Source organism: Cebus imitator, unplaced genomic scaffold (genome assembly GCF_001604975.1).
Source record: "Cebus imitator isolate Cc_AM_T3 unplaced genomic scaffold, Cebus_imitator-1.0 Scaffold0, whole genome shotgun sequence".
NCBI lineage: Eukaryota > Metazoa > Chordata > Mammalia > Primates > Cebidae > Cebus > Cebus imitator.
In genome coordinates, this window is record NW_016107315.1 from 4,766,361 (window position 1) to 4,787,384 (window position 21,024).

At 46.9% G+C, this 21,024-nt stretch overlaps 2 protein-coding genes across 3 annotated transcripts in view; both read left to right on the plus strand.

Annotated features, from left to right (window-relative positions):
- The window catches only part of RHOA (ras homolog family member A), a 59,954-nt gene extending 45,009 nt beyond the window's left edge, over positions 1 to 14,945 (plus strand). Inside the window, exons 3-4 of the mRNA XM_017505488.2 lie at positions 9,117 to 9,247; positions 14,885 to 14,945. Coding sequence (XP_017360977.1) covers positions 9,117 to 9,233 — 117 coding nt within the window. The 3' untranslated portion in view covers positions 9,234 to 9,247; positions 14,885 to 14,945. The remainder of the gene's footprint in view (positions 1 to 9,116; positions 9,248 to 14,884) is intronic.
- A 1,878-nt stretch (positions 14,946 to 16,823) lies between these two features.
- GPX1 (glutathione peroxidase 1) lies at positions 16,824 to 18,056 on the plus strand. 2 transcript variants are annotated; one of them, XM_037743411.1, is made up of 2 exons: positions 16,824 to 17,215; positions 17,466 to 17,726. In XM_037743411.1, the coding sequence occupies exons 1-2, from the start codon at positions 16,973 to 16,975 to the stop codon at positions 17,724 to 17,726; spliced, it is 504 nt and encodes a 167-aa protein (XP_037599339.1). In that variant the 5' UTR covers positions 16,824 to 16,972. The 2 variants fall into 2 exon arrangements, with proteins under 2 accessions (XP_037599339.1, XP_017360865.1); XM_017505376.2 differs by having other exon boundaries at positions 16,885 to 17,215; positions 17,485 to 18,056.
- Positions 18,057 to 21,024: the final 2,968 nt, after the last annotated feature.

Below are 21,024 nucleotides of genomic sequence, written 5' to 3' on the forward strand. Positions count from 1 at the left end.
TCAAGAGATCGAGACCATCCTGGTCAACATGGTGAAACCCTGTCTCTACTAAAAAATACAAAAAATTAGCTGGGCATGGTGGCTCCTGCCTGTAATCCAGGCTACTCAGGAGGCTGAGGCAGGAGAATTGCCTGAACCCAGGAGGCGGAGGTTGCGGTGAGCCGAGATCGCGCCGTTGCACTCCAGCCTGGATAACAAGAGCGAAACTCCGTCTAAAAAAAAATAAAGAAAGAAAGAAAATGTATCCAACTTGTTGGGGGATAGTTGCGTGTGCCTGTAATCCCAGCTACCCAGGAAGCTGAGGTAGGAGAAATGCTTGAGCTCAGGAGTTTGTGTTTAGCCTGGGACTAGTGAGCCCTGGCTCTAAAAAATAATTAGATTCAGGTGCTGTAACTCATGCCTGTAATCCCAGAACTCTGAGAGGCCAAGGTGGGAGGATCACTTGAAGCCAAGAGTTTCAGATCAGCCTCAGCAACATAGCAAGACTCCTTCTCTATTAAAAATAAAGATTTTGGCTGGGCACGGTGGCTCATGCCTGTAAGCCTAGCACTTTGGGAGTCTGAGGCAGATGGATCACTTGAGCTCAGGAGTTCAAGACCAGCCTGGGCAACATGGCGAAACCTGTCTCTACAAAAATACAAAAATTAGCTGGGCCTGGTGGCATGTGCACCTGAACTTCCAGCTACTTGGGAGGCTGAGGCAGGAGAATAATTTGAGACTGGGAGTTGGAGGGTGCAGTGAGCTGAGATCATGCCATTGTACTCCTGCCTGAGTGACAGAGTGAAATTGTCTCAAATGATAAAGATTTTATTTGAAAATAATTAATTTGGCCAGACGCAGTGGTTCACACCTATAATCCCAGCATTTTGAGAGGCCAAGGCAATGGGATCACCTGAATTCAGGAGTTCCAGACCATCCTGGCCAACATGGTGAAACCCCGTCTCTACTAAAAATATAAAAATTAGCTGGGCATGGTGGCACGTGCCTGTAATCGAGCTACTCAGGAGGCTCAGGCATGAGAATTGCTTGAACTGGGAGGCAGAGGTTGCAGTGAGCTGAGATCGCGCCACTACACTCCAGCCTGGGCTACAGGCCAGGCGTGGCTAAAGGCTCTGCGCTGTGGCTCATGCCTGTAATCCCAGCACTTTGGGAGGCTGAAATAGGCAGATCATTTGAGATCAGGAGTTTTGCCTTCACACAGGTTAACTCGGAATACAGAGGTGCTTTGGCTAAGCTATTAAAAAAAATGCTTTTTCTTTGTTTTGTTTTGTTTTTAAAAAAAAAAAAAAAAAAAAAAAAGTCAGGAGCCTGGCCAACATGGTGAAACCGTCTCTACTAAAAATATAAAAAAATTAGCTGGGCATGGTGGCACACGCCTGTAGTTCCAGCTACTTGGGAAGCTGAGGCAGGAGAATTGCTTAAACCTGGGAGGCAGAGATTGCAGTCAGCCAAGATTATGCCACTGCACTAGAGAGACAGAGCGAGACTCCATCTCAAAATAAAAATTATTATAACTAAATAATAAATTAAAAATCAAACCGTCTTGTAAACTAGAGGAGTAAACTAAGATCGGGCATGGTGGCTCACTCTTGTAATCCCAGCACTTTGGGAGGCTGAGGCTGGCAGATCACGTGAGGTCAGGAGTTCGAGACCAGCCTAGGCAACAAGGTGAAACCCCATCTCTACTAAAATACAAAAATTAGCTGGGCATAGTGGCATGTACCTGTAATCCCAGCTACTCCAGAGGCTGAGGCAGGACAGTAGCTAGAGCCTGGGAAGCGGAAGTTGCAGTTAGCCGAGATCGTGCCATTGCAATCCAGCCTGGCGACAGAGGTAGACTCCGTCTCCTAAAAAAAAGATGAGTAAACAAGACGAGTTCGAAATACAAAGCCATCTCTTTTTGGGAAAGACATTTTTTGGTTGCCCAGTCTTAGACTTTTTCTGAAGTGTCTTAGCTGTTAGAAGTTTGAATCTGATCATTTCATTAGCCCAAACAGCCACATCATTCAGAAGTCAGTGTTCTTTAGAAAAAGACTTAAGAATGCTGACCTGACATTCTGTGAAACACGGCTTGAAACAGAAATGCTTTTGGTTTGTGCTGAAGATGATGAGGTATCTGAAACTTGTGGCTACAGCCCTTCCTGTCATGACAGGGCAGCAGGTGGATCAAGGATGTTGTCATCATTACCACAAACAGCCTTTGAGTGTCTGCTTGTGGCCTGGGATTGGCTGGACAGTTAGGGTTATTCTGATTGTGTTGTTATGGTTGTCCCCACCTTAATAATGATAACTAGCGTGGCTCCAAGACATTGAGCCACTGTTTAAGGTCATACTGGCCCAAGGAGCCAAGCTAAGATTGAGTCCTGGCCAGGCATGGTGGCTCATGTTTGTAATCCCAGTACTTTGGGAGGCTGAGGTGGGCGGATCATGAGGTCAGGAGATTGAAACCATCCTGGCCAACATGGTGAAACCCTGTCTCTACTAAACAAAAATAAATTAATAAAACATAACTAGCCTGGCGTGGTGGCCCTTGCCTGTGGTCACAGCTACTTGGGAGGCTGAGGCAGGAGAATCACTTGAGCCTGGGAGGCAGAGGTTGTAGTTAGCCAAGATTGTGCCACTGCACTCTAGCCTGGGAGACAGAGCAAGACTCCGTCTCAAAAACAAAAAACAGAGATTGAGTCCTCTGTGCAGTATGTCCCAGGACTGAGAAAGAGCAGATCATTTTCGCAGTGGTGATTTAGTTTTGGTTTTATTTATTTATTTATTTATTTATTTATTTATTTAGAGACAGTATCTTGCTCTGTCATCTAGACTGGAGTGCAGTGGCACAATTTCAGCTCACTGCAAACTCTGCCTCCTGGGTTCAAGCATTTCTACTGTCTCGGCTTCCCGAGTAACTGGGACTGCAGGTACAAGCCAACAGACACTACTAATTTTTCTATTTTTAGTAGAGATGGAGTTTTGCCATGTTGGCCAGGCTGGTCTCGAACTCCTGACCTCAGGTGATCCGCCTGCCTCAGCCTCCCAAAGTGCTGGGATTACAGGTGTGAGACACTGTGCCCAGCCTAGTTTTTTGTTGTTGTTTGTTTGTTTTTGAGACGGAGTCTTAACTGTGTTGCTCAGCCTGAAGTGCAGTGGCGCACTCTTGGCTCACTGCAACCTCTGCATCCTGGGTTCAAGTGATTCTCCTGCCTCAGCCTCCCAAGTAGCTGGGATTACAGGTGGGCATGACCATGCCCGACTAATTTTTGTGTTTTTTGGTAGAGATGGGATTTCACCATGTTGGCCAGGCTGGTCTAGAACTCCTGACCTCAAGTGATCCGCCTGCCTCGGTCTTCCAAAATTGCTGAGATTATAGGCGTGCGCCTCTGTGCCCAGCCTGTTTTGTGTTTTGACAGTCTTGCCCTGTTGCCCAGGCTGGAGTGCAGTGGCACAATCTTAGCTCACTGCAACCCCTGTCTCCCGGGATCCAAGCAATTCTACTGCCTCAGCCTCCCTGGTAGCTGGAATTACAGGCACATGCCACCACACCTGGGTCATGTGTGTGTGTGTGTATTTTTAGTCTAGCTGGGGTTTCACCATGTTGGCCAGGCTAGTCTCGAACTCCTGAACTCAGAGAATCTGCCCACCTCGGCCTCCCAAAGTGCTGGGATTACAGGTGTGAGCCCCATGCCCAGCTACTAGCTTATTTTCTTTTTATTTATATGATATTTCTTTCACTCTCACCACTCCTATTTAATGGTTCTTTATTTTCTTGACACAGACATTTGACTTCCCATGACACATGTTACTGAGGCAAACTACTGGTGGGATTCTGGCCCTACTCTCTACTCAAGATAACTGATCACTTTTAAATAGCCCATAGCAAAATCAAGCTAGGTCAGTCAGCTCATCAAAAGGGTCCCACCTATCTATTAAACTCTCCTGCAGTCATATCCAGTGAGTGCAGCATTTTCCAGCATCTAGGCCCTATCCCTAGGTGTGCATGTACATCAGAGAGGAGACCAATGTCTTTGTTCACTTTCTACTGTTTCTCTCTTCTCTAGGTCCTGCCCTCTGTGGGGAGGGGCCAGAAGGAAACAAGTCATGACTATAGTAAAAGGCAGAGGTTGAAAACCAAAGACCTCCTTTAGGACTTGGAGATTTTTTTTTTTTTTTTTTAAGATGGAGTCTTTTTCTGTTGCCTGGGCTGGAGTGCAGTGGTGCTATCTCGGCTCACTGCAACCTCAGCCTCCTGAGTAGCTGGGATTACAGGCACCTACCACCACGCCTAGCTAATTTTTGTATTTTTAGTAGAGACAGGGTTTTGCCGTATTAGCCAGGCTAGTCTTGAACTCCTGACCTTGTGATCCACTCACCTTGGCCTCCCAAAGTGCTAGGATTATAGGTGTGAGCCACCGCACCCAACTGAGATACTGTTTTTAAAAGAGAAAAGTAACCAGGTGCAGTAGCTCATGCCTGTAATGGACACTTTGGGAGGCCAAGGTGGGTCTTTACCAAAAAAAAAAAAAAAAAAAAATTAGGTGTGTGGCACATGCCTGTAGTCCCAGCTGCTTGAGAAGCTAAGATGGGAGGCTGATTGAGCTCAGGAAGTTGAGGCCACAGTGACCTGTAATCACACACTGCACCCCAGCCTGGGTAAGGGGAATATGCTATCTCAAAAAGAAAAAAAATGAGACCTCGTCTCTATAGAAAATTTAAAAATTAGCCAGTCATGGTGGTGTGCACCTATAGTCGCAGCTAGTTGGGAGGCTGGGTTGGATGGATCTCTTGGGTCCAGGAGGTAGAGGCTGCAGCGAGCCATAGGTACTGCATTACAGTCTGAGAAACAGAGCAAGACTCTGTCTTTAAAAAAAAAAAGAAAAGAAAGAAAAGAAAATGGAGAGCTGATGTCAACCTAATATACTTGGTTATTTATTTATTTATTTATTTATTTATTTTACTTCACCTTGTACGTGACTTGGTTTTGTTTTTACCTGGCTAGATTTTAGACTGTGGCCTTAAGTCTGTGTGTAGGACAGTGAGTTTCATCAAGAATGAGATTCTATGTAAGTTGCAGCCCTGCTGCCAAGACTGTGACATAAAATAATGTGCTTTTTGGAGCCTCCGCAGTTTCACTGCAGTTGGTCTAGAGTCTAGTCAAGACCTGGGATCGACAAACTTCCTCTGTAAAGGCCAAATGGTAAATATTTTAGGCTTTGCCTGCAGTATGGTTTCTGTTATAACTGTTTAACTTTGCCACAGCTAGTCACCTCTGAGTTTGTAACACAAAAACAGCCATGGAAAATATGTAAACTAGTGGATTTTGCTGTGTTCCACTAAGTTTTACAAAAATAGACTGCAAGTAAAAAAATGCTCATCATCACTGGTCATTAGAGAAACACAAATCAAAACTGCATTGAGATACCATACCATCTCATGCCAGTTAGAATGGCGAGCATTAAAAATCTGGAGACAACAGATGCTGGAGAGGATGTGGAGAAATAGGAACACTTTTACACGTTGGTGGGGGTGTAAATTAGTTCAACCATTGTGGAAGACAGTGTGGCAATTCCTCAAGGACCTAGAAATAGAAATTCCATTTGACCCAGCAATCCCATTACTGGGTATATATCCAAAGGATTATAAATCGTTCTATTATAAGGACACATGCACACATATGTTCACTGCAGCACTGTTTACAATAGCAAAGACTTGAAACCAACCCAAATGCCCATCGATGATAGACTGGACAGGGAAAATGTGGCACATATAAACCATGGAATACCATGCAGCCATAAAAAATGATGAGTTCGTGTCCTTTGTAGGGACATGGATGAACCGTCATTCTCAGCAGACTGACACAAGAACAGAAAATCAAACACTGCATGTTCTCACTCTAGGCAGATGTTGAACAATGAGAACACATGGACACAGGGAGGGGAGCATCACACACTGAGGCCTGTTGGGTGGGACTAGGGGAGGGACAGTGAAGGGGGGTAGGGAGGTTGGGGAGGGATAACATGGGGAGAAATGCCAGATATAGGTGATGGGGATGGAGGCAGCAAATCACATTGCCATGTACGTACCTATGCAACAATCCTTTATGTTCTTTACATGTACCCCAGAACCTAAAATGCAATTAAAGAAGAAGAAAAAAAAAATATATATATATATATATATATATAAAACTAAGTTCTGTTAAAATTAAAATAGACTGCAAGTTTAGCTGGGCATTGTGGCACACTACTGTAGTCCTGGCTATTTAAGAGGCTGAGATGGGAGATTTGCTTGAGCCCAGTAGTTGAAAGTTACAGTGAGCTGTGATTGCATCACTGCACTCTAGCCTGGGCAACATAGTGAGATCTTGTCTCTATAAAAAAATAAACATAATCCAGCCTGACCAACATGGTGAAACACTGTCTCTACTAAAAATACAAAAATTAAGGCCAGGTGCGGTGGCTCATGCCTGTAATCCCAGCACTTTGGGAGGCTGAGGCGGGTGAATTACCTGAGGTCAGGAGTTCGAGACCAGTCTGGCCAATACGGTCAGCTAAAGCCCGTCTAATAAAAATACAAAAATTAGCTGGGCGTGGTGGCGTGTACCTGTAGTCCCAGCTACTCGGGAGACTGAGGCAGGAGAATTGCCTGAACCCAGGAAGGCGGAAGTTGCAGTGAGCCGAGATCCCACCACTGTACTCCAGCCTGAGCCACAGAGAGGGACTCCGTCTCTTTAAATAAATAAATTAAACAAACATAAACTCTAGGCAAGATTTTATTTCCTGACTCCTGATCTAGATAGATATTCCTTTTTTCTGTTTCTCTGGAATTCCCAAAGTCTCCCTAGAAACCCTACTGTAAATTCATATAATGTGATATGCCCTCATGTGATCACATTACTTTGGGGCTAGGAGTGATTATAGGTGATCAACATATTGAATTAAACATTTACATTTAAGTTTGGGCCAGGCTTGGTAACTCATGCCTGTTATCGCAGCACTTTGGGAGGCCAAGACAGGTGGATCACCTGAGGTCAGGAGTTCGAGACCAGGCTGGCCAACTTAGTGAAAATGATGCAATACTAATACAAAACTTAGCCAGGCATGGTGGCATGCACTTGTAATCCCAGCTACTCAGGAGGCGGAGGCAGGAAAATTGCTTGAACCCAGGAGGCAGAGTTGCAGTGAGCTGAGACCTCATCACTGCACTCTAGCCTAGGCGACAAGAGTTAGAACTCTGTCTCAAAAAAATAAAGTTTGAAAAGTTATTTACCAAAAGGGATGACAGCCAATTTATTCAAATTCTTCATACCTTAAACTTGAGGAATGGGGTAGACTACCTATTGGTATAATTTTGGTATAATTATATCTATTGGTATAATTTTACATATTAAGGAAATAATTTGAGCACCTACTAATAGAAGTTCTATTCTAGGCCAGGTGCTATGGCTCATGCCTGTAATCCCAGCACTTTGGGAGGCTGAGGCGGGTAGATCACCTGAGATCAGGAGTTCAAGACCAGCTTGGTCAACATGGTGAAACCTCGTCACTACTAAAAATACAAAAAAATTAGCCAGGCATGGGCAGGCACCTGTAATCCCAGCTACTCAGGAGGCTGAGGCAGGAGAATCGCTTGAACCCAGGAGGCAAAGGTTGCAGTGGGCCAAGATCTCAGCACTGCACTCCAGCCTGGGCGACATAGCAAGACTCTGACTCTAAATAAATAAACAAACTTCTGTTCTAGATGAGAGAAGACAGAAGAGGCTGCCCTTGATGCCCCCAAAAAAGTAAATCAGAAAATAATAGTAAACCCCATAACAATAAATGTTACAAATAACATTTGTAGAGGTGGGTCATGGTTGTATGCTGTTTTGTTTCTTTTTCAGGAAGCAGACTAGGATATTTAAGAGATGAAGTCTAACTTTGTCACTCAGGCTGGAGTGCAGTAGCAGTGATCATAGTTCACTGCTACCTTGAATCCTGAGCTCCAGAGATCCCCTCACCTCAGCCTCCCAAGTAGGTGGTAGCACAGGCACATGTACCTCTGTACACTACTAAGTTTTTGTATATTTTTGTGGAGGTAGGGGTTTGTTTGTTTGTTTGAAGATGGGGTTTCACCATGTTGGTCAGGCTGGTCTTGAACTCCCGACCTCAGGTGATCCACCTGCCTTGGCCTCCAAAGTCCTTGCATTACAGGCGTGAGCCACCGCGCCTGGCCTTTTGTTTGTTTTTGAGACAGAGTCTCATTCTGTCACCCAGGCTGGAATGCAGTGTCTGGATTTTGGCTGCCCACAACCTCCACCTCCCAGGTTCAAGTGATTCTCCTGCTTCAGCTTCCCAAGTAGTTGGGACTACAGGCACGTGCCACCACACCCAGCGGATTTTTGTATTTTTAGCAGAGGTGGGGTTTTGCCATGTTGGCCAGGCTGGTCCTGAACTCCTGACCTCAGGTGATCCACCCTCCTTGGCCTCCCAAAGTGCTGGGATTACAGGCTTGAGCCACTGCACCTGGCTGGAGATGGGATTTAACCATGTTCTTGTACTCCTGGGCCCAAGCTGTCTACTTGCCTCAGCCTCAAAAGTGCAGGTATTGCAAGTGTGAGCCACCACGCCCGGCCTCTTGATTATTTTCGAAAGTCACTCTTCAGCTCTTTGAAATACCAGTAATCCCCATAGGGTAGAAGTTATGCCGAGAGCCCATGAACAGATTAGAAAAAGAGCATGTAGACCCTGGGTGAGCTGCTGCCCTAGAAGAATGGGGACCCCTTCTGTAAGCTGTGTCAGAATCATCTAGCAGTGACAGATGTCTGTAAAGAGCCTGCCTCTGTGGGATAGGAAGTACCACTGTGAAGCTACCTAGTGTTATGGATCTTTTGCTCCTACAGAAGCATTACTTGGGCCTCACAGAGGATCTCAGCACCACTCTTGACTGGACTGAGAAAAGCTGGTGGTTCTCTGTTTAAAGGAAAGGGATTATATCTGCTCTATTTTGTGGTTTTGAAACTAGTGGATTTCATTAAATGTCTAACATTCTTCTCAAGCAACAAAGTATCTGTGCACTTTCACTAGGGCTCTTGGAAAGTCTTCAAGATAGAATTGTATGTATCCCCCAAATTCTGTACATTTTTCTTTCAGAAAACATCCCAGAAAAGTGGACCCCGGAAGTCAAGCATTTCTGTCCCAACGTGCCCATCATCCTGGTTGGGAATAAGAAGGATCTTCGGAATGATGAGCACACAAGGCGGGAGCTAGCCAAGATGAAGCAGGCATGATCTGGGGCAGGGGTTCTGTCTTGTAGTATTCTTGAACTAGGGCCCCAAGGTTGGAGGTTTGGGGAGCCCAGCAGTAACTTTCACAGGCCAGGCTGTTTTAGAGGCACAGAACCCCTCTGTGGCCCACTGGCCCTCAGTAATTGGGATCTACACAGAAGGATCCCTAAGATATAGATCACTAGTCCTGTGAGATGGAATGTCTTTTATGAGGTAGTGCTATGTCTGCAAGGACTACTGGCCTGAGAATGAACCATTTCATCAGTAGTCAGTAGGCAATGCTTCTAGATATAGGAACTTTCTTCCTTTTTTTCCCCTTTTTTTGATTGAATCGAGTGATTCTCCTGCCTCAGCCTCTGAAGTAGCTAGGATTACAGGCATGTGCCACCACACCTGGCTAATTTTTGTATTTTTAGTAGAGATGGGTTTCACCATGTTGGTCAGGCTGGTATCGAACTCCTGACCTCCTGTGATCCTCCCACCTCAGTCTCCCTAAGTGCTGGAATTACAGGGGTGAGCTACCATCCAGCCCTGTTACACTCGATTGCCTTCTCCAGAGAAGTCCTTACTTTGGTACATGTGAGGCCAAAGATAAGTGGCAACTGGAAAGATAAGTAAATCATGAAGGCCGGGAGTCCATATAGAAAGCGCCAATGCCTGCCTTCTCTCCCACCCCCAATGTCTTTTTAAAAGTGATGATGGATGTGGCATCTTGGCCTCTCAGTAACCAGGTGGCCTAATGGCAGGGCTTCCTCACTGTAGGAGAAGCATTGAGATCTTTAACCTAGGTTCTCCTACTGAGGTTTTTGTTTGAATGTCAAGGGTAGGCTCTATTTCCTTCCATGAGCATTCAGTCCTAGATTGGTAGCTTGAGCAATTTTGCTGTTGATTGGCTCCTTAACCTTCCAGGGTACCTCTGATCTCTTTTCTTTTTCTACTTCCCAGAGAAGACCATGTTTAATAGAGATTTTATGTTTGGTAGGGGGTAGTCACCATATGTCAGTTTAAAATTTTCATAACAGAGCACTCAAATCTGGGAGTTTAGCAGCTTTTAAAAGTATTTTAGGCTGGGCGCAGTGGCTCACGCCTGTAATCTCAGCACTTTGGGAGGCCAAGGTGGCAGATCATGAGGTCAGGAGTTCGAGACCAGCCTGGCCAAAATGGTGAAACCAATCGCTATTAAAAAGACAAAAAAGGCCGGGCACGGTGGCTCAAGCCTGTAATCCCAGCACTTTGGGAGGCCGAGGCGGGTGGATCACAAGGTCAAGAGATCGAGACCATCCTGGTCAACATGGTGAAACCCNTTATTTATTTATTTATTTATTTATTTTACTTCACCTTGTACGTGACTTGGTTTTGTTTTTACCTGGCTAGATTTTAGACTGTGGCCTTAAGTCTGTGTGTAGGACAGTGAGTTTCATCAAGAATGAGATTCTATGTAAGTTGCAGCCCTGCTGCCAAGACTGTGACATAAAATAATGTGCTTTTTGGAGCCTCCGCAGTTTCACTGCAGTTGGTCTAGAGTCTAGTCAAGACCTGGGATCGACAAACTTCCTCTGTAAAGGCCAAATGGTAAATATTTTAGGCTTTGCCTGCAGTATGGTTTCTGTTATAACTGTTTAACTTTGCCACAGCTAGTCACCTCTGAGTTTGTAACACAAAAACAGCCATGGAAAATATGTAAACTAGTGGATTTTGCTGTGTTCCACTAAGTTTTACAAAAATAGACTGCAAGTAAAAAAATGCTCATCATCACTGGTCATTAGAGAAACACAAATCAAAACTGCATTGAGATACCATACCATCTCATGCCAGTTAGAATGGCGAGCATTAAAAATCTGGAGACAACAGATGCTGGAGAGGATGTGGAGAAATAGGAACACTTTTACACGTTGGTGGGGGTGTAAATTAGTTCAACCATTGTGGAAGACAGTGTGGCAATTCCTCAAGGACCTAGAAATAGAAATTCCATTTGACCCAGCAATCCCATTACTGGGTATATATCCAAAGGATTATAAATCGTTCTATTATAAGGACACATGCACACATATGTTCACTGCAGCACTGTTTACAATAGCAAAGACTTGAAACCAACCCAAATGCCCATCGATGATAGACTGGACAGGGAAAATGTGGCACATATAAACCATGGAATACCATGCAGCCATAAAAAATGATGAGTTCGTGTCCTTTGTAGGGACATGGATGAACCGTCATTCTCAGCAGACTGACACAAGAACAGAAAATCAAACACTGCATGTTCTCACTCTAGGCAGATGTTGAACAATGAGAACACATGGACACAGGGAGGGGAGCATCACACACTGAGGCCTGTTGGGTGGGACTAGGGGAGGGACAGTGAAGGGGGGTAGGGAGGTTGGGGAGGGATAACATGGGGAGAAATGCCAGATATAGGTGATGGGGATGGAGGCAGCAAATCACATTGCCATGTACGTACCTATGCAACAATCCTTTATGTTCTTTACATGTACCCCAGAACCTAAAATGCAATTAAAGAAGAAGAAAAAAAAAATATATATATATATATATATATATAAAACTAAGTTCTGTTAAAATTAAAATAGACTGCAAGTTTAGCTGGGCATTGTGGCACACTACTGTAGTCCTGGCTATTTAAGAGGCTGAGATGGGAGATTTGCTTGAGCCCAGTAGTTGAAAGTTACAGTGAGCTGTGATTGCATCACTGCACTCTAGCCTGGGCAACATAGTGAGATCTTGTCTCTATAAAAAAATAAACATAATCCAGCCTGACCAACATGGTGAAACACTGTCTCTACTAAAAATACAAAAATTAAGGCCAGGTGCGGTGGCTCATGCCTGTAATCCCAGCACTTTGGGAGGCTGAGGCGGGTGAATTACCTGAGGTCAGGAGTTCGAGACCAGTCTGGCCAATACGGTCAGCTAAAGCCCGTCTAATAAAAATACAAAAATTAGCTGGGCGTGGTGGCGTGTACCTGTAGTCCCAGCTACTCGGGAGACTGAGGCAGGAGAATTGCCTGAACCCAGGAAGGCGGAAGTTGCAGTGAGCCGAGATCCCACCACTGTACTCCAGCCTGAGCCACAGAGAGGGACTCCGTCTCTTTAAATAAATAAATTAAACAAACATAAACTCTAGGCAAGATTTTATTTCCTGACTCCTGATCTAGATAGATATTCCTTTTTTCTGTTTCTCTGGAATTCCCAAAGTCTCCCTAGAAACCCTACTGTAAATTCATATAATGTGATATGCCCTCATGTGATCACATTACTTTGGGGCTAGGAGTGATTATAGGTGATCAACATATTGAATTAAACATTTACATTTAAGTTTGGGCCAGGCTTGGTAACTCATGCCTGTTATCGCAGCACTTTGGGAGGCCAAGACAGGTGGATCACCTGAGGTCAGGAGTTCGAGACCAGGCTGGCCAACTTAGTGAAAATGATGCAATACTAATACAAAACTTAGCCAGGCATGGTGGCATGCACTTGTAATCCCAGCTACTCAGGAGGCGGAGGCAGGAAAATTGCTTGAACCCAGGAGGCAGAGTTGCAGTGAGCTGAGACCTCATCACTGCACTCTAGCCTAGGCGACAAGAGTTAGAACTCTGTCTCAAAAAAATAAAGTTTGAAAAGTTATTTACCAAAAGGGATGACAGCCAATTTATTCAAATTCTTCATACCTTAAACTTGAGGAATGGGGTAGACTACCTATTGGTATAATTTTGGTATAATTATATCTATTGGTATAATTTTACATATTAAGGAAATAATTTGAGCACCTACTAATAGAAGTTCTATTCTAGGCCAGGTGCTATGGCTCATGCCTGTAATCCCAGCACTTTGGGAGGCTGAGGCGGGTAGATCACCTGAGATCAGGAGTTCAAGACCAGCTTGGTCAACATGGTGAAACCTCGTCACTACTAAAAATACAAAAAAATTAGCCAGGCATGGGCAGGCACCTGTAATCCCAGCTACTCAGGAGGCTGAGGCAGGAGAATCGCTTGAACCCAGGAGGCAAAGGTTGCAGTGGGCCAAGATCTCAGCACTGCACTCCAGCCTGGGCGACATAGCAAGACTCTGACTCTAAATAAATAAACAAACTTCTGTTCTAGATGAGAGAAGACAGAAGAGGCTGCCCTTGATGCCCCCAAAAAAGTAAATCAGAAAATAATAGTAAACCCCATAACAATAAATGTTACAAATAACATTTGTAGAGGTGGGTCATGGTTGTATGCTGTTTTGTTTCTTTTTCAGGAAGCAGACTAGGATATTTAAGAGATGAAGTCTAACTTTGTCACTCAGGCTGGAGTGCAGTAGCAGTGATCATAGTTCACTGCTACCTTGAATCCTGAGCTCCAGAGATCCCCTCACCTCAGCCTCCCAAGTAGGTGGTAGCACAGGCACATGTACCTCTGTACACTACTAAGTTTTTGTATATTTTTGTGGAGGTAGGGGTTTGTTTGTTTGTTTGAAGATGGGGTTTCACCATGTTGGTCAGGCTGGTCTTGAACTCCCGACCTCAGGTGATCCACCTGCCTTGGCCTCCAAAGTCCTTGCATTACAGGCGTGAGCCACCGCGCCTGGCCTTTTGTTTGTTTTTGAGACAGAGTCTCATTCTGTCACCCAGGCTGGAATGCAGTGTCTGGATTTTGGCTGCCCACAACCTCCACCTCCCAGGTTCAAGTGATTCTCCTGCTTCAGCTTCCCAAGTAGTTGGGACTACAGGCACGTGCCACCACACCCAGCGGATTTTTGTATTTTTAGCAGAGGTGGGGTTTTGCCATGTTGGCCAGGCTGGTCCTGAACTCCTGACCTCAGGTGATCCACCCTCCTTGGCCTCCCAAAGTGCTGGGATTACAGGCTTGAGCCACTGCACCTGGCTGGAGATGGGATTTAACCATGTTCTTGTACTCCTGGGCCCAAGCTGTCTACTTGCCTCAGCCTCAAAAGTGCAGGTATTGCAAGTGTGAGCCACCACGCCCGGCCTCTTGATTATTTTCGAAAGTCACTCTTCAGCTCTTTGAAATACCAGTAATCCCCATAGGGTAGAAGTTATGCCGAGAGCCCATGAACAGATTAGAAAAAGAGCATGTAGACCCTGGGTGAGCTGCTGCCCTAGAAGAATGGGGACCCCTTCTGTAAGCTGTGTCAGAATCATCTAGCAGTGACAGATGTCTGTAAAGAGCCTGCCTCTGTGGGATAGGAAGTACCACTGTGAAGCTACCTAGTGTTATGGATCTTTTGCTCCTACAGAAGCATTACTTGGGCCTCACAGAGGATCTCAGCACCACTCTTGACTGGACTGAGAAAAGCTGGTGGTTCTCTGTTTAAAGGAAAGGGATTATATCTGCTCTATTTTGTGGTTTTGAAACTAGTGGATTTCATTAAATGTCTAACATTCTTCTCAAGCAACAAAGTATCTGTGCACTTTCACTAGGGCTCTTGGAAAGTCTTCAAGATAGAATTGTATGTATCCCCCAAATTCTGTACATTTTTCTTTCAGAAAACATCCCAGAAAAGTGGACCCCGGAAGTCAAGCATTTCTGTCCCAACGTGCCCATCATCCTGGTTGGGAATAAGAAGGATCTTCGGAATGATGAGCACACAAGGCGGGAGCTAGCCAAGATGAAGCAGGAACCTGTGAAACCTGAAGAAGGCAGAGATATGGCAAACAGGATTGGCGCTTTTGGGTACATGGAGTGTTCAGCAAAGACCAAAGATGGAGTGAGAGAGGTTTTTGAAATGGCTACGAGAGCTGCTCTGCAAGCTAGACGTGGGAAGAAAAAATCTGGGTGCCTTGTCTTGTGAAACCTTGCTGCAAGCACAGCCCTTATGCGGTTCATTTTGAACAAGTGCTGTTTATTAATCTTAGTGTATGATTACTGGCCTTTTTCATTTATCTATAATTTACCTAAGATTACAAATCAAAAGTCATCTTGCTACCAGTATTTAGAAGCCAACTATGATTATTAATGATGTCCAACCTGTCTGGCCCACCAGGGTCCTTTTGACACTGCTCTAACATCCCTCCTCTGCACTCCCACCTGATAAACCAGGCACTAATTCAAGGAATTTCTTAACTTCTTGCTTCTTTCTAAAAAGAGAAACAGTTGGTAACTTTTGTGAATTAGGCTGTAACTACTTTATAACTAACATGTCCTGCCTATCACCTGTCAGCTGCAAGGTACTCTGGTGAGTCACCACTTCAGGGCTTTACTTATTAACAGATTTTGTTGGCATAGCTCTGGGGTGGGTGGTTTTTTGAAAATGGGCTGAACCAGAAAAGCCCAAGTCCATGCAGCTGTGGCAGTTACAGTTCTGTGGTTTCATGTTAATTACCTTATAGTTACTGTGTAATTACTGCCACTTAATGTATGTTACCAAAAATAAATATATCTACCCCAGACTAGATGTAGTATTTTTTTGTATAATTGGATTTCCTAATACTGATATTTGTCATCCCCAAAGAAAGTGTATTGGTTTTTTAAAAAAGAAAGTGTATTTGGAAATAAAGTCAGATGGAAAATTCATTTTTTAAATTCCCGTTTTGTCACTTTTTCTGATAAAAGATGGCCATCTTACCCTTTTAGGCCCCACATATCTCAGTACCCCTATCTGGAGCTGGGCTCAGTAATAAGAATTGGTTTCATTCCTGAGGCAATTAGACACTTTGGAAGGTGGCATAACCTGTCTCACCTGGACTGCAGCGCTCTTTTCTCCACACTGCATCTAGGTTCCCTCCCAGAGTAGCCACCAGTTCTCATGGGTGGCACTCAGTCTCTCTTCCTTCCAGCTGACTAAACTTTTTTTTCTGTACCATTTAATTTTTCCAACTACTAATAGAATAAAGGCAGTTTTCTAAACTTCCTGTATCCTCGTGTTTGTGTCGCTCTCTCCAGGGCTGGGGGGCAGGAGGATGCAAGGACTTCCTGACCTAGCTCACCCTGGAGAGGTTTGTTAAGGGTGCAAAGGACTAGCTAGTGCCCCCCCTCCCACTCACGCAGCAACTAACCTGGTCCCTCCAAGCAACATGGAAGTGATTATCCTGGACCACATTCTAGTTCAGATTGGGGGGTGGAGTGAATGCAGCCTATTGAGGCCACACAGGGAAGACTCAGGCCGTGCTTCCTTGGCCTTGGCAAGCTGTTGTGCTCCATTTTAGGAGGCTGGGCCAGTGCTTTGTGGACTCTCTATCTTGTTAGAAAACCTGCACGAGGGCGGTGCCGCTTTGGAGACCGAGAGGAGGGAGACCGGAAGCTTAGATCCCTCTGGCTGTGCCCTAGACTGCTAGTAACATGGCACAGTACAGAAGGGCTGTGTGCACGGGCAGCTCCTGCAGCTGCTGCTGCCACCGCCCACCAGCCTTCCATGCCAAACCCCACACCCTAATTGAGGAACCTCTGAGAAAGAACAGCCCTCGAGGGCCTGGGCCCCCGAAGTGTAACCCGGACTGCTGCCGCCTAGTTGCCTAGATCAGACCGGGCAAGCCCGCGGCTCCTCCCGTCTTGGGCGGAGCCCGCGTCATACTCCGGCGCACCCTCCAGCCTTTTCCCGGCGGAGGAGGGGCCGAGCCCGACGGGGAGGGCGGGGGCCGGACGAGGCGGGACCCTCGGGTCGGGAAAAACTGCTTGGGTCACGTGACTCACTGCAGACCAGTTAAAAGAGACGCCTCCTAGCCTCTTACTGCTGGTTCGGGCCGCTCCCTTCTCGAATAGCTGCGCCATGTGTGCTGCTCGGCTAGCGGCGGCCGCTCAGTCGGTATATGCCTTTTCCGCGCGTCCGCTGGCCGGCGGGGAGCCTGTGAGCCTGGGTTCCTTGCGGGGCAAGGTGCTGCTTATCGAGAATGTGGCGTCCCTCTGAGGCACCACGGTCCGGGACTACACCCAGATGAACGAGCTGCAGCGGCGCCTCGGGCCCCGGGGCCTGGTGGTGCTCGGCTTCCCGTGCAACCAGTTTGGACATCAGGTGCGCCGGGCGGGGCGGGCGAGGACCGGCGTGCAGTGGTGGCTGGGGGCGCCGGCGGGGTGCTGGCGGGCGCCGCAGGCCCTGTGCGCGGAGAGTCTGGCTACCCGGTTTCCCTTCTGGTGCTTGTAGATGCTGGAATGACGGTCCGCCCTTGGGATTGCGCATGGCGGGCAAAGTCCCGGTGACTCATAGAAAAACTTCCTTGTTTGTGGTTAGAAAGTTTCCCTCCCATCTCGATCCCGGCTCCCAGCTGCCCTTCTCTCCCTTAGGAGAATGCCAAGAACGAAGAGATTTTGAATTCCCTCAAGTACGTCCGACCTGGTGGTGGGTTCGAGCCCAACTTCATGCTCTTCGAGAAGTGCGAGGTGAACGGTGCGGGGTCGCACCCTCTCTTCGCCTTCCTGCGGGAGGCCCTGCCAGCGCCCAGCGACGATGCCACTGCGCTCATGACCGACCCCAAGCTCATCACCTGGTCTCCGGTATGCCGAAACGATGTTGCATGGAACTTTGAGAAGTTCCTGGTGGGCCCTGACGGTGTTCCTGTGCGCAGGTACAGCCGTCGCTTCCAGACTATTGACATCGAGCCTGACATCGAAGCCCTGCTGTCCCAAGGGCCCAGCTGTGCCTAGGGCGCCCCTCCTACCCCGGCTGCCTGGCAGTTGCAGCGCTGCTCTCTGGGGGATTTTCATCTATGAGGGTGTTTCCTCTAAACCTACAAGGCGGAACACCTGATCTTCCAGAAAATACCCTCTAGAGAATTGGCACTGGTCCTGTCCATCCCAGTCTCCCTGCCAGACCAAGGCGAGTTTCCCCACTAATAAAGTGCCAGGTGTTAGCAGAACTGTGTGTATGTCCTGTATCACTGCCAACTGGGGATACTTTTTCTTTTTTTTGGGGGGGGGATACTTTTTCTAACCTTATTGGCATAGTGGTGGGAACTTAACCGTCTTCCCCTTATCCTAGCCAAGTTTGAACTTTGTCCTTTTGTCTGCAGTGTGTAGGATCCACCCTTTACTTTGTGGGAAATCTGGCTTCTGGCCTGCATTTCTGCCTTTGCCAGAACATGGAATAGGGCCATCCCAAGGCCCAGTTAAAACAAAGTCCTTACTTCAAAAAGAAGACACAAGGCAGGGGTTGACTGCCTAACTCAAATAGTAGGCTTCTCAGTATTTGCTCCACACTGAAATGACCACAAGATAACATGAGCCCCCACTCACATTCAGACTCTATGGCCTCTCCTAGTGTTAGGCCCACACAGGCCCATTTTACACAGTTGGAGGCTCATGCAAAGTTATAAATTCTCTGTTAACTTGGCTAGATCTTTCCATACTGCTACCAAGTGCTTGTATCTGCTGTGAAGCTGTTCTTAAAAGTTTCTGCCTCATGTATTCAAGAGTGTGAAGACTACAGTGTAACTGGCCCTTCTGAGTCTGCCCTGCCCAACACTTAGGCGCAGTTGCACATTCAGGCCCAGGATAAGGGCTTGTCTTTGAAGCCTGCTTCTACTTCTCAGGCACCACTCAGGTCCTGCCTACCCATCTGTTGACCCTGCTGCCAGTAATCTTTCAAGACAGATAAGCCATTTGCTACCACCGTGCAGGGAACTGCAGGGCCTGGGTGAAGCTTCTGCTTGGGCAGACAGGTACCCAGAGACGTGGCAGTGCTGTTCACTCAGGTGAATGTGGGCCAGAGGTTCTGCCTGCCCAGCATTTGTGTTCAAAGTGGTGATTCAAGGCCCTTCTTATATCTGAACCAACTCTCAAGGACCTTTCCTCTTGCCCTAAGTAGGGATCTGTGCTGCTGCTTGCTGCCCTCCTACTTTGTATGCCCTTAGGTAATTAAGGATTGTAGGGCCTTCTGCACCTGCTCTGGCTCCCTCTCCTCCTTCCTCAGAACTCCCGAAACAGTCTCACCTCCCTCTGGTTATAAGACCTTTTCACCTCAGCGTTTGAGTCCACCTTGAGGTAACCCAGGCAGAACTGTCAGCTTCCCCTTTGGACCTCACTCTATCCGTGTTGTTCCTTGGAACTCTCAGGAGTCACGCTCTGTCGCTCAGGCTAGAGTGCAGTGGCACCATCTCAGCTCACTGTAGCCTCTGCCTCCCGAGTTTAAGCGATTTTCCTGCCTCAGCCTCCCTAGTGGCCTGGCTAGTTTTTGTATCTTCAGTAGAGATGGGGTTTCACCATGTTGGCCAAGCTGGTCTTGAACTCCTGACCTCAGGTGATCTGCCTGCCTAGGCCTTGCAAAGTTCTGGGATTACAGGCGTGAGCCACTGTGCCCAGCCAGAATGGAATGTTTTTATATTAATAGACCAGTATATATGCTGGGCCCTTTGATGGCTAGCCCCAGTCCCCCTCCTAGACTGTTAACCTCTGGGGGCGCAGATTAGTCATTCACAGATGGAATGAGTGGCTGATTGCAGTGGCTCACGCCTATAGTCCCAGCACTTTATAATCCCAAGTAATCTGAGGTGGGCAGATCATTTGAGGCTAAGAGTTGGAGACCAGCCTGACCAACATCGTGAAACCCCCTTTCTACTAAAAAACTAGCCAGACATGGTGGTGGGTACCTGTAATCCCAGCTACTCAAGAGGCTGAGGCAGGAGATTTCGCTTGAACCCAAGAGGCTGAGGTTGCATGAGCTGAGATCACGCCACTGCACTCCAGCCTGGGTAACAGAGCGAGACTCCATCTCAAAAAAAAAAAAAAGTGACAGACTGAAAAGAGGTCAAGAAGCAGCTGGTTAAGGAATAAACAGATGGCAGGTTGGCAGGCAGGGAGTATAGTGTGTGAGAGCCTGAGATGGGAAGGTGGCATCATTAACTGAGTCAGCAACAGGAGGAGCAGGTTTTGGGGGTAGGTGCTGAATTGGAATGTCTAGGTACCTAGGGTCCTACTCAGTGTTCTACGAGCTGGACCTGTGAGAAAAGACATCCCACTTCAAGTCTCCCCTTTCCTGTACAGGGTCAGTGTGGGCTAGGCCACACTCTCTGGTTAGGTTACCAGGATGGGAACCCAGAACTTTCCAAACAGATTCAAACTTCCTCCCTCCAAGATGCCTGGTGATTCAGCCCTCCTTGCCCTGTGCCACCCCCACCCCCTCAGTTTATGCCTTGGGCTACCAGTAAAGGGAACTTTTTTTGGTTTCTCCTGAAATTACTCAGTTTCAGTAAGGGAACTTCTGAACTCCTAGTATGCCTGATCCTGGCTGGGGAACATTCCTCCTCAGACTTCAAGCTGTCTACCTCCTCCCTCAACTAGAAGTCCTTTTTTTTTTTTTTTTTTTTTTTTTGAGAGGGAGTCTCGCTCTGCTGCCCAGGCTGGAGTGCAGTGGTACTATCTCGGCTCACTGTAGCCACCACCTCCTGGGTTCAAACAATTCTCTAGCCTCAGCCTCCCAAGTACCTGGGACTACAGGCGCCCGCCACCACACCCAGCTAATTTTCTTGTATTTTTAGTGGCCAGTCCTTTCTAACTCTCTCTTCTCCAGGAAGATTCAGAGTAAAGCTAGTTAAGACTTCACTATCAGGTGGGCAAGGTGGTTCACACCTGTAATCCCTGCACTTTGGAAGGCCAAGAAGGGCGGATCACCTTAGGTAGGGAGCTCAAGACCAGCTTGACCAACATGGAGAAACCCCGTCTCTACTAAAATTACAAAATTAGTCAGGCGTGGTGGCGCATGCCTGTAATCCCAGCTACTCAGTAGGCTGAGGCGGGAGAATCGCTTGAACCCGGGAGGCAGAGGTTGCAGTGAGCGAAGATCGCACCATTGCACTCCAATCTGGGCAACGAGTGAAACTCCGTCTCCAG